The 13,148-nt window shown below is 54.5% G+C and overlaps 2 protein-coding genes across 2 annotated transcripts; one reads left to right on the top strand and one right to left on the bottom strand.

Annotated features, from left to right (window-relative positions):
- Positions 1 to 338: 338 nt before the first annotated feature.
- ROG1 (putative lipase ROG1) lies at positions 339 to 3,674 on the top strand (the record flags this gene model as incomplete). The annotated part of the gene is made up of 1 exon (XM_032035621.1): positions 339 to 3,674. One exon carries the CDS (start codon positions 339 to 341, stop codon positions 3,672 to 3,674), a length of 3,336 nt encoding a protein of 1,111 aa, XP_031885540.1.
- A 1,815-nt stretch (positions 3,675 to 5,489) lies between these two features.
- Positions 5,490 to 8,561, bottom strand: CGGC5_v005356 (uncharacterized protein; the record flags this gene model as incomplete). Its single annotated transcript, XM_032035620.1, has 1 exon — positions 5,490 to 8,561. The coding sequence occupies one exon, from the start codon at positions 8,559 to 8,561 to the stop codon at positions 5,490 to 5,492; it is 3,072 nt and encodes a 1,023-aa protein (XP_031885507.1).
- Between the last annotated feature and the right edge of the window lie 4,587 nt (positions 8,562 to 13,148).

The raw sequence follows: 13,148 nt of genomic DNA, 5'->3' as shown, positions 1-13,148 counted from the left end.
CTTCTTGCATGTGTGGGATACGCCTCGTATGCCCTCTCGACACCACTCTTTCCCACCCTCCGTGCGAATGCGAGATCGAACACGCGACCGGACTCCCGCTATTCCCTTGATCTGACCGTCGCTGCCACTTCATCGGGCTTTTCGCTCACGACAAACTCGACGACCCCTTCACTTCCCCGTCTGCCGCCACCGAAGCGACCCGATCGGAGATGACGGCGTCACCAACAGACCGACGATAGCAGCTCTCTCGTTATATACGCCGGACCTGCTCTCTACCTCTGTCCATCCGCACCGAACCGAACCCCATCGGCGCACCCAGCACACTCTTCGATACCACCATGCTTCTCGTCTACCAAGTCGGGAGCGTCAAGATTGGCGAGGTCGTCCGCTATACCGTCACCTACACACCCTCTCAAGACCGAATTCTGCCTTCGCCCGAGCGCCTCTACCTGCGCGTCCGCAACACCTCAGCAATCGCCCTTCGTGCCGCCTTCGTCCACGGCCCCTACACTCTTTCCGCCGCCGCTTACCCCTCCAACTTCGACCCCAACGTCAAGTTCGCCAACCCCCGTCGCTATGGTGTTCCCGAATTCGAGCCCATGCTCAAGGCTGGCGGTTCTTGGGAGAGCGAACTGATTGTCCCGGAGCATATAAGGCAGAGTGCCGGGACCGGAGGAGGCAGTCACTTTGGCGTATCCCCGGACCACGAGATCGAAAGCGCAACGTGGATCGTCGAGGTATCGTCCCAAGTCATCTTCTCGACCTCGGCTGCCGTAGGCTACGAGGTGACAATAGCAAGAGATGCCAAGTCCCTGAACTTGAGCTACTCTCTGCCCGTCATTGGTGGCCAGGCGCAGGTACCGCAACCCGGCAAGGTCGCCGACTTTCAGCAGAGCCTAGGCGCCAAGGACGGACATCATCCGGCGCAGCCGAAGGGCGTCTTCTCCAAAGCCATCGAGCTCAAGGTTGAGGACACGGCCGCATTGTGGAATACTCCGAGGCTTCCGGGCTGGGATGATCTCAACATTGACCGTTTCAAGAGCCGGCCTCGTAAGGACCAGCCCGTCGAGAGCGTCGCCCACGACAGCAGTGCTCCGACCGAAAAGAAACCCGAAGAGAAGCAAAAGAAGGTCCATTTGGTAGTCTTGACTCATGGCTTACACAGTAACCTCGGGGCAGACATGCTCTATCTCAAGGAGAGCATTGATTCTACGGTAGCCCAGGCCAAGATTGATGCCAAGGCCAGACGTGCCAAGGAGCGTGCAGAAAGAAAAAGCAAAGAACATGCCGATACGAACGGGGCCAGCTCTTCACAGGAGACTGTCCCCGAAGATGACTCTCCTGCAGAGGACGACGGAGATGATGAGGAAGTCATTGTTCGAGGCTTCTCTGGCAATGCGACAAGGACGGAGAGGGGTATTAAATACCTGGGTAAGAGACTGGCTAGATACGTTCTCTCCATGTCCTACCCCGATCAGCCCTTTCTTCCGCCCAAGAAAGGACACGCCGAATCAGCAGTCGCTGCCGTTTTTAACAAATCTGAACCAGACAGCAACAAGGCAGCCCACAAACACAGCACTATACACAAAGAAGAGATACAAGAGAAGCGTCCCTTTACCATTACCAGCATCAGTTTCATCGGACATTCACTGGGTGGATTGATACAAACATACGCCGTTGCATACATTCAGAAACACTCCCCAGAGTTCTTCAACATTATCAAACCGATCAACTTTGTTGCTCTTGCCACGCCTTTTCTCGGTCTCAGCAACGAGAACCCTCTCTATGTCAAATTTGCCCTCGACTTCGGGCTGGTAGGCAGAACCGGCCAGGATCTTGGCCTAACCTGGAGGGCGCCGACCATCGCAAGGAGCGGGTGGGGGGCAATCGTCAGCAACCTCGGAGAGAGCGCACACAAGAGGGTCATGGGAGAAGTTCAGCCAGAGTCAAAGCCTCTGCTGAGGATCCTACCGACGGGACCGGCTCACACTGCCCTGAAAAAGTTTCGCAACCGGACGGTGTACTCCAACGTTGTCAACGATGGCATTGTGCCACTCAGAACTAGCTGTCTCTTGTTCTTGGACTGGCAAGGATTGGGACGCGTGGAGAAGGCCCGGCGAGACGCTGGCTTGGTTGAGACTCTGGTCGGTGCCGGTTGGGCTGAACTAACCGGCGGTAGCTTGGCTCCTACACCTCGGAGAACTAGCATGCTCCCTCCGGAAGACGATGCGACGCCCGACGACCAGTCCGGCAACATCACCCCCACGGCCCCGTCCAATGCAGTCGAGGTTCCACAGCCACCGCGGAACGCAATGATGGAAGATGATAGGGCTAGTTTGCGGTCTGTACCCACGCCTTATAATGAAGATGGACCTGAGGGCGGGAAAGACGCAAATAGTGGTGGACCATTCGCCGGCTTCTTTTCCATGTTCAAGAGCAGCGACTCTTCGCAGCCCAAGGCACCACCCATATCCAACAAGCAACACAAGATTTACAGGAGAAGTCAGACCATCAATTTTGACGAGATATCGCAGTCATCTGGTGGCTCCTCCAAGGTCACTGCCGGCCACGAACTTGAAAGAGGAGAGAATCGGCATATTGCCCCGCCGAGAACGAGCTTCTTCGAGTCCGCTCACGACCTGATCAACCCCAAAATTCCTACCACCGAATACCTGATCGACCCATCCAAAAGGCCTCGCGCAATCTTCCATGACCGTGTCTACCAGCCTGCTGATATTCCGCCTCCGCCGTTGAAGAAGAAGCCCACGGGGTCGTTGGCTTCTCGGCGAGGCACTTTCCGAAGGGCCGCCTCGACTGGCTCTGGAGGGTCGAGGACTAGTACGGACTCGTCTCCGCATCCATCTCACCGGTTTTCACATGAAGGTACCATGGATTCAACCAGAGACTACGATGACACAGCCAACACAAACCCAAACAAGGGCGCCGATGAGGAGATTGACGCATCGCAGATGCGGGTTGAAGAGAAGATTGCACGTGCTTATCATCGTGGACTCGCTTGGAGGAAGGTCTTGGTCAAGCTAGAGCCAGACGCTCACAACAACATCATCGTCCGTCGAATGTTCGCCAATGCCTATGGTTGGCCTGTGGTGAAGCATCTCGTCGACGCCCACTTTAGCGACTCCGCTACGGCGAGGACACGTGATGCTGACGAGCCAACTGGGGAAAGAGCCAACGATATCAGCCTGCCACCTAATAAGTTTGGCGATGAGGTCAACGATAGTGGTGCTTCGTTTACCGGAGATGGCGCGAGCGATGTTCTGGGGACGGCGCTTCTGTCCCCCAACTCCCAGAGAGAGGCGGAAGACATGGTCCCTGACATGCAGCCACCCCCAAAGCGCCGCTCGTCATCCCGAAGCTCCTCAGCCAGTCCGCCGAGGGCAAATCGGCCTCCGCGACCGCCTGAGCGTGTCGACTCGGTTACGTGGAGCGAACGTGACTGGGCGGACAGCGATGACAGCGATACTACAACAACGACAGCCAGTGCAAGAAGCCCCACATCACCGACAGGCCCCAAAGACAAGGACAAGGCGCGATCATCGACGCCGCTCGGAGGCTGGAATTGGACGGAGAAGATTGTTGGTAGGGCAAGTCGCAAGCCATCATCCAAGCCAGAGAAGACGAATGCCACCACGGTGACGGCGCCAGCCAGCTAGAGCGCAAGGGACACTATCGTGCAAAAAGCCTATACCTTTACGTTCATACATACTGATTTAATCGATGAGACCACGCCCTGATGAAGTTCCTTCCTAACATTTGATGGCCGCAATTTATAAACCCAGTAAAGTTATAAACCCAGTAAAAACTTGCTTCAAGCAGTGAAAATAGTAAAAGTCAAACAGAGACTGTGTATATGCCCTACACTTCCTGCGTATAATTTTTGTAGGCGATGGTTATCGGACGATGTAGACCTACGTGCCTTGTTAGCGCAGCAAGCTATCTGGCGTCTTTATTGATGCGGCTACGTTCCTAACAGACTGCAGCTTGCAACGTGTGGGCAGTATCAAATATCACGTTCAGAAACGGTCAATTTTTTTTTATTATTTTTTTTCAGTTTAGGACTAGCTTGCAAAAAAAGTCCCAAAAAAGATGGACGAACAGGGAATCGAACCCTGGACCACTCACATGCTAAGCGAATATTATACCACTAAACCATTCGCCCGTGCCTTGCGCATGTCAAATCGGCCTCAGAAGCAGTTCATACCCATGGCCGCCAACAGCAGAATCATCACAACATACAGCTAGGACGACCCAACTTGTAAAAGCAGCGTCTCAAAATTAAGGCAGGTCATGTCTCGAGAAACTTTGGGTGTAGTGCTGCTCCTACCTTCTTCATTTCTCGTAGCTCGCTCAGTTTCGATCCTCATATCCTGCGGGCTTATTCGCTTACGCAAGAAATTCTCTCTGTGAAATGAGTCAGACGCAGGACCCTAGCCAAATCATCAGAATGGCATCCGAAAGTTTTGTCGATTTAGACTGCCGCATGAGATGTGTGTGGTGAGGTCGTCTAGGCAGACACCTCTCAGGCAGACTTGATAACATGACACGGATAAGGGGGGCGGTGGCCGTGCCGCATGAAAGCCACCCGTGGTATTGGAAAACTCCATCCTAGTGCTGTAAACCCAGATATGAATACTCATTCATGTACGTTAACGAAGCTAATACTGGATTCTATTTACAGCCTACGCAGGTCAACACACATTGCATTGCTGGACCTTCGGACGCAGTGGTTTTGATTTTTTTTTTCTTTTTTTTCTATTCGCTGTATCTGCGACAAATATACGAATGAGGCGACCCCTTGTCCGACAGCCTCAGTGACATAGGCACATCTCAACCTGACAAGCGGGGGAAATAACACAGGACAAAGGTGGAGCTGCGAGCTCGAGGCGCAGTGTTATAGACGCCTCTTCATCTGCAAAACAAGAAAGCAAAAGATGTACAAGGGAACCCAGCCTGGTTCTTTTCCCCCAGGGTATCGCCAGCCATAATCCAACTCCGAACTCATCGCCACTCGTTGATATGGCTCCATTGCATCACCCATCCCGCTTTTCGCCCCATGTATAGATCCAGAGCACAGATACAAAATATTAAAAAATAAGATAAAAAGTCTCGATATTCCAAAGAATGTTCCTCCTGGGCAAGGTGGGGGACGGAAGGTGGAACAGCCCAAGTACAGCGACATCGAGAATATGGTAATACGGTTGGGGGACAGGGTGACAACACCGTCGACACCCCTGGCCCGGTGAGTAGAATGGTACGTACTGCCAGACATGAAGTAAAGAAAAGGAAAGAAATCTTTCGAGCTGATAGCTCATGGCCAAAGACATATATACCGAATGTATTATGCCCTCTCTAACTGCCATCGGTTCGACACCGGGCAATCGCCAGGCATCTCATTCAAACAGGATCCTCCCGAAGGGTATCGAAGCGTAAATGGTGACAAATATGGAAAATGGCGTTTAGGTCGTCAATCAATTCCAACCGAGTGAATTCTCAGCAGCAACGGGGGCAGAGATGATCGCGGTCCTTGCTGAATTACCCGGGCCGCTGCGGTTCGTGCGGCCACTGCCATGACTGTCTCGGCCACCGGCGACTCCACCGTAGTTAGAGAAGTCCCTGCTCATCAAAGCCCCGCCCATCATCGGGGGGCTGCCCGCGCCAGTGTAACGCATTTCAGACGAGGTGAGGGAGCTAGCGCGGCGGTGGGCCTGCTTCTTTTGCTTGTAGCGGCGAGCAATGATGAACATGGCGGCGCCGTACGCAGCAGCAACACCAACAGCACCGATTCCAATAGCCGCTGCAGTGCCCTTCTGGATGGGGGTCTGCTCGTTATTATCGTTGTTGAAAGGGTCGTTGGGGTTGGCAGCATCGGTGGACGATGAGCCGCCGTCACCAGTGGCGTTGGGGTCATCCTCCATGCCCGGAATAATTTCAATGGCAGGGTTGATGTTCTGAGTGAGGTTGAAGACAAGCTGGTCAGGGTTGTTGTAGATGGCAGAGTTAGGAATCTTGATATCCATGCGCAGGGTATCAACCATGCTAGTAGGATAGTAGAACCTGGCCAGGGTGGTAATGTAGCCGAGAGTCTGAGAGGTGTCGTAAGGAACAAGCTTCTGCATCTTGATCTGGGTCAGGTCGAGACCTGCTGCGTCGGCCAAAGCCTTGGGAAGACAGCTGAAGATCTGAGCTGCAGCGTTGGGGTTCTTGCTGACGTGCTGGTAGTTCTCGCCGTGCAAGAAGCCAATCTGCAGAAGGGTGGAGTCTTTCGGCTTCTCAACGTTAGGGTCAGGCGGGCTGATGACCTTGGGGAGGTCAGAGGGCAACGGGGCTGTCGTCGTGGGGGCCAGAGCCTCGGTAGGAGTACTGATTGAGGTGGATTGCTCCACAATGATGGTGGTAGGAAGCCAGGACTCGGAGTCGGTGATCGTAGCCGTGGCAGGAATGCTGGTGATGACGGGTGTGGTCGAGGCAGGAGGAGTCGATACCGTAGGTGTGGTCTGAACAACAGGCGTTTCGGTGGTGTTGACGGGGATGGCAGTAGATGTAGCAACCGGAAGCTGAGTAGTCGTAGGCTGGGAGGTAACCGGAACGGATGTCTCGGTCACAGGAGCAGTCTCGTTTGCGATAGTTGTCGGCGGGATAGAAGCAGTGGACGCCGGAACAGAGGTCGCACTCTCAGCATCGGTGGTGTTGCTAATGGAAGTCACAGAAGAAGGGAGCTCAGTTGTTGTCGGGAGTCCGCTAGTAATGGGAACCTCGGTCGAAGTGGAGTTGACAGGGATGGGCTCCACGGAACCAGTCGCTGTAGTTGTGGGTGCAGACGTGACAATGCTGTTAGTCAAAGTAACCGGCTTACTAGTTGACGTTTCTCCCACAGGAATCTCCGTCGACGTAGCGTTGATTATGCCTTCCGTAGAAGAAAGCACAGTGGTGGGAACGGACACGGGGAGCTCGGTTGATGAAGTGATGTTAACAACAGGGTCGCTAGGAACCGGCACGGACGTAGTCGGCTCAGTCGAGATCTCAAGTGCCGAGGTAAGATTCACAATGGGGTCGGTAGGCACTGCCGATGTCGTGGTACGATCAGTTGGCGATGGGAGAGCAGTGGGCGTCAGGATAGGGACGTCGGACGAAGCGGCAGAGGAGGAAGCGGCGGGGAGCTCGGCAGAGGTTGCGTTGATGATGGGAACTTCGCTGGATATCAGGGAAACAATGGGCTCCAGCGGGTTCGTAGGCTTCGTTGTCTGGGGGGCCTCGGAAGAAGCAACTGAAGTTGGCAGGCGAGTGGCGGAAATAGTAGTATCTGTGGAGGCGTTCTCGGCGGGAGCAGAGGATTGAACGGCAGCGGAAGTGGTTTCGGCAGGTAGTGAGACGGACTGGGCTGAAGTGGACACTGCGGGCTCCGTAATGTTGACACTGGGAGCAACGCTCGAAGCAACGACGCCGGAAGTTTGCTGTTCGGGAATCGAAGTCGACTCCGCAGCAGAGGTCTTGGACTCCGAAGTTGACGTCTCACTCACGACACCAGTCGGGGCAAGCAAGATACCAGAGGAAGAGATGGAGAGAGTCGTCTCCGGCACTGAAATAGACCCGGCCTGGGTTGTGGGAGCAGCCAGATTGCTGCTGCTGGCAATCTCAGAGCTAGCAGGGACGGCTGAGCTCGTGACGGCCTCCGAGGTTGGCGCAACGACAATGCTTGAACCGGGGGCACTGGACACACGAGCGGCGTCAGTGGGCTGAGTCGAGTTCACCTCAGTCGTGGATGCGGCGGTAGACTCGACGGCACTAGAAGCTGCCGGCGTGGTCTCTGCAGCGTTGGATGACTGAGCCACCGAAGTCGCCGACTCAGGGGCGGTGGATGACTGAGGGACAGAAGATTCCGGGGATGGGGTAGACTGAACGGCAGCAGCGGACGACTCGGGGGTAGTCGTCGGGGTTGTTGCGGCAGCGGAGCTTTCAGCTGTCGGCGTGGGCGTCTGAGTCGTGGTCGGCAGAGGTGAGATTGTAGAGGCATCGCTTGTCGCAACGGCCGAGGATTCGCTCGTTGTAGGCACGATGACGGGGGGGAGGCTGCTGGTGGAAGCCGCACCGCTCGCCGTCGTCTCCGTTGATGGGTCGAAGACGATGGTGCTGGAGATCACAACAGTCGTAACACTGCCATCTGCAAGAGTTGCGGTGGACAGCGATACAGAGGATTCAGTGGCTCCTGAAGAGACAAGCTGGGTCGATGCGACAGTAGACGTAGGCGAGGGTGATGTGACGGCGGGGATCTCTGTTGAAGAAGCGCTGGATGACGGATTCTGATTGAGAGTGTCGGTCAAGCTGGTCAGGAAGTCACTAAATGACGAACTCGGCCCACTTGATGTTGTCGAGTCGAAGGGCGTGCTCTCCGGTGCTGGGAAAGTTTCGGGTCTCGTGCTCGTGGAATTCGTGAACTGGCGTTTGACGTGACGGGGAAAGTAAATCTTGGGCCTTTCCTGGTCGGCGCAGGCAGTGGTTGCCAAGCCCAGGGCGGCGGCCAGAAGAGCAGACTTGGCGTGCATGTTTCCTTCCCAACAATAATCCCGATTATCGAATTTTCAATTGAAGTTTTGTTTTAGCGATTGTAAGATACCAATTTTTGGCAGTATTTAGTAGTCTCCATGTAGAGTCAGCAGTGGCGCCCGGCGATAGCTAGACTAAGACGGGACTCACTTGTCAGGGGGTTCTCAACGAATGTACTTGACAAATGTGTCAATGAGTGTAAGTATAGTTTGTTGTGTTTTGCAAGGTGGTAAAAATGAGCGACTCGACGAGAAATCGTCGGATGGGTGCGGGAAGGACGTGGGTTAGTTGTCCGTCACGGGTTGAAGAATTACAGCAATTTTCGATCGCGAATTCATGAGGAAGTTGGCGTTTGTCCGCGAGACCTTTGTCGGGTCGTCAGATCCGTTCGTGGCACATAAGGGGACGGAAGAGGATCGACTCGGTGGACCGCGTAGGCGCAAAGGGGGCGCAGGTTGAGAATCGAAGAATCGACGTCGCCCGGGGAATTCTTGACGGAGGCGAGAGGAGGTCGAGGTCGACGATTCGAAGACGAGGTCGGGAGAGGTGGGGGCGCAGAAGAGGAGAGCGAACGAGAGGAGTAAAAAGGGAAGGGAAGGGAAAAGCGAGGGTGGTAAAGGAATGGAAGGGGACAGGAAAGAATGTGGATGGAACGAGGCAGCAAAAGGATGGGAGATTGATTGATTGATGGAAACACACGACAAGGGATGAGCGACAGGACGGGGGGGGGGGGGGGGGAGAGAGAGGATGAGCAGACAGGGGGGATGGGGGTGGGAGGAGGGATGAGAGTGGGAGGGGAGGGGATGAGAGGGAATAAGATGGGATGGGTTGGGATTTGGGCGGGACGGAAGGGAGTTGGAATGGCAGACAAGCCGGGCACTGCTGGGCAGTAGTAAATCGCAGTCCAGGCACGGAATAGAGCGCAGACAGGGGTGATAGCCCATTGGTTTTGGCGTTTTTTTCTTTCCCTTTTTTTTTCCCCCTTCCTTTTCCTCCTCGACCTCCAGTTGTCCCTCATCCTCGGTCGGTCCCTCTCCCCGGTGCAATCCGCCCAGCCCAGCCCAGCTCTTGGCCATCCACACTCTCGCTCACCTACCGCAGCTACTTCACTCTCACCTGCACTTACACTTGCACTGGCGGCTGCACACGCCCACCACACTCTCAGAACACACACACATACACACATACGCCCCCCTCTTTCTGCTCGACGAAACAGCAACAACACAGCACGGGCATGTAACGACAACAACAATAACAACAACAAGACGAATGAACGAACGAACTCACAGGACTCGTCTCGGGAGGAACACAACGCCCTGCGGGCGAGCCAAGGCCGAGTTGGCAGCATGGAAAGGCACCTGGGCTACTTTGTGCATCCAACAGTGAACAAGAACGTATAGTGTAGTGTCCGCCGTAGTCAGTCAGTACTTCCACTAGTTTTACGTCGGTGATAACCTCTGATTCCCTCTAAGATCATTACATTGTAGGGGCGAGCCCAGCATGTCACCCACCACACACACACAAGTCGCCGAATGCCTGGCCGACTGAGCTTGCTTATGCCAGCTTACCTACCTAGTCTTCATAGAGCGGTACGAGTTATGCTCGCCGCCAGCAGCGGCGGCCGATGATTGCGCAAGTGGACTCGGAAGTACAGAGTAACAAGGCGGCCTATCTCAGTACGTACCTCATACATTCGTTCGTGCATGCGCGTCGCTTATGCGCATAGATGGCCAAACGGGCAAAACTACGGCTCGTGTGTTTAGTAGATGCATTCCTAATCGTTATGGAATAACCGCCTCAGTTGACGACGAAGTGACAACGGCTAAGTCAAACAAACCCGGCTCGGTAGCGACGAGCAACCGCCCAATATGCTTCGTCTGATCTCATGCCTAGTCTGCCTCTCTGCACTGTAAGCTCTGTACGCGGCAAAGTCACAGCGTCTCAACAGTGCACGGCACACACAAGCCGTTCACTAGTGCAGTGCTCTACGAACAAGGGGCATGCCGCGGAAGAAATTGCATTTTGACTGGGAAGCCAGGGTCCGTTGGGTGCGCAGGTGACCAGATCCAGGATCTCCCTCCCATCTCGCAGGTACAAACAAATTAGGGAGTTTAGCAGAGACGAGCACCGGGCCGTCCAAGGAGCCAGCGTCCCTGCATAGCCTACCTACCGCTACGTAGGTACTTTTAATCTGTGTTTGCCGCGACTGCTTACCTATGAAGCTGCAGACTGAGCTAAGGCAGGTAGGTAGGTAGGTAAGTAGGTAGGTGAACTGAACTGAACCGAACTTGGCAACGGCAATGGCAATGGCACAGACGATCTCGACGACTCTCACCGGAGGACACCATGGCGTCGTACCGGCGATGACGGCTCAAAGTACGTTTTGGGCGTGTTCACGAGCGTCTCTGGCCCTTTCTGGCCCTGTTCTCCTAGGCCGGCAACAGCATGCCGGTGGGCCAGGTGGAAATTTTGGAAATGACATTGCTGTTCTGGTCGTGGTCTACCGTTCAGGTCACCTCACTGTTGCGGCGGTGTTGCTGCTAGGGACCGGGCCTGCCTACAGATACGTATTTAGGTACCTTAGTCCATGGGTAGCGGTACTGAGGCACCGATACTTTACTGCATAGTACCTTAGGTACCTAAGGTAAGGTAGCCGGGCTGCCTTCAATTGGGATGGGATGGGATGGGATGGGATGACTCGATGAGATGGCAGACGCCAAAGGGGTCCCAGGCTTTGCATGTTTAATTTGGAGCACGGTCTAAAAATGGCCAGGTCCCTCGGTGGACGACGGGCCTATCTCTGGAGGCACAGCGTGCTGTCTGTCGGTCTGTCGGTCTGTCGGTCTGTCGGTCTGTCTGTCTGTCTGTCTGTCTGTCTGTCTGTCTGTCTGTCTGTCCAGCACAAAAGACTCGGAACACAGCCTCCACTACGGATATGGTACAGGATCAGGATCTACTATGTAGTTAGGGCAGGCACTTGATGAAGTACATAGTAAGTATTCGTACATCAACTTGCTCCCGATGTGAGGCGGGACACAACGTGGACCATACTTGGGGAAGTGTGGCTTGATATTCGAGTACATACGACTGACTGGCAGGCGCAATTCATCTCTTAGTACCTCCCTATCAGAAAGACATTCTCCAACACGGTGGAGGGCAGGCCGGCCTCCTCCCATCGACTTCCTTCCCTGCGCCCCTTCCCCCGCCGGGGCTTGTTGCTCCTTCCAGGGTGAAGCGACCACTCGGGTATCAGAATAAACGACCGCTTTCTAGACCACCCCTTACTTCAACCTTTAGGCCTTCCCTCAAACAAAACAGAAAAATAACAAAAGAATATTCAGAAAATAGCTTACTCTCTGAAGATTAATTTAATACTAATAATTATCGTACTTAGAAGGTGGGCTACGAGGGTGTACTAGGCGTAAAAAGGTACGCCCAAAAACCGGCCTTTTTTTCTGACGACCGAGTGAGCGAGCAGAGCAGAGCAGAACAGATTACAGAACGGCCCGCTGGTAGTGGGAATGGACAGGGGAAATCTGACAAGCGATTGCAGATCATTGGCTAAGGCTCAGCAGGACGACGCTACGGGTAATTTTGCACCGCTCAGCCCCTGCACCAGTGTGCAGTCCGGGTCTCCATCAATCCACATCAAACATTGGAATAGGTACTGCGTACGGTACGGATACTCAGCACGAGTATCCGTACAGTACCTAGGTATTGTTGGAACTCGAGAGTTGGATGGGCGGAAGCAGGCTCTCCTCTCCAGCTGTGCACACGCTATCCTTCTCACGTGGCTGCACAACTTTGGCCAATGCATGCACATATCGGCCATGCGGGCATACGGGACTTCGCTTCGCAGGTACGGATAATCTACCGTGAACGCGACTACTACTGTGGAAATCGCGCAATGTGTCCCGCCACGCCGCAGCCTGGCATTTCACCTCACACACATGGCGATGCATGCTGACCGTCGCCCATCAGCTGCACTCTGTAGGTACCTAGGTAAGGTAGGTGACAGAGGCCGGTATTCGTAGAGCCGCGATACTGCATCTGTCGCATTGTCTTGCTGGCGTTGCAACCCGCCACGGTGCCTAAATTTATGTTTATGAGTATAATAGATTACCTGCCTGCCGTGCTCGGGAATTGATGTGCTCAGGCCGCCCGCCACCTGCAGTCGATAATGATACCTTCGTCAACTTGGCTTCTTGGTACTCACCTGCCTCCTGCAGCACTTCACCCATATTCGTGCCTACCAACGGCCCATCGTCACTTGCCCACTGCCCACAAAAGTCTACTTTTGGCGGCGTGACAAGCTTCATTGCTCGAGAATACAACGTTGGCGGTGATCTTTCCAAAAACTTCAAATCCAATCCTGGAAACGCCTGGCCACGACTGACGGGGCCAACAAACCCGCCCAACGGCCGATCATCGCGCAAACAATGGGTCGCCTGCTCGGCGACGCGCCTGTTACCCAGGCTCGTGCTGCAGCGACTTCCCACAGTTGCTGGACCTTCCATTGGTATAGCTGGGTACGGATACCTAGGTAGGTACAACCCAGGCCGCGTCAAGCAGTGAGCAGCCCTGGG

This window comes from Colletotrichum fructicola (genome assembly GCF_000319635.2).
Source record: "Colletotrichum fructicola Nara gc5 chromosome Unknown KSG_Nara_v1_contig03, whole genome shotgun sequence".
NCBI lineage: Eukaryota > Fungi > Ascomycota > Sordariomycetes > Glomerellales > Glomerellaceae > Colletotrichum > Colletotrichum fructicola.
The sequence above is the reverse complement of the archived record's forward strand: the minus strand, read 5'-3'. Positions and strand labels throughout refer to the sequence as shown.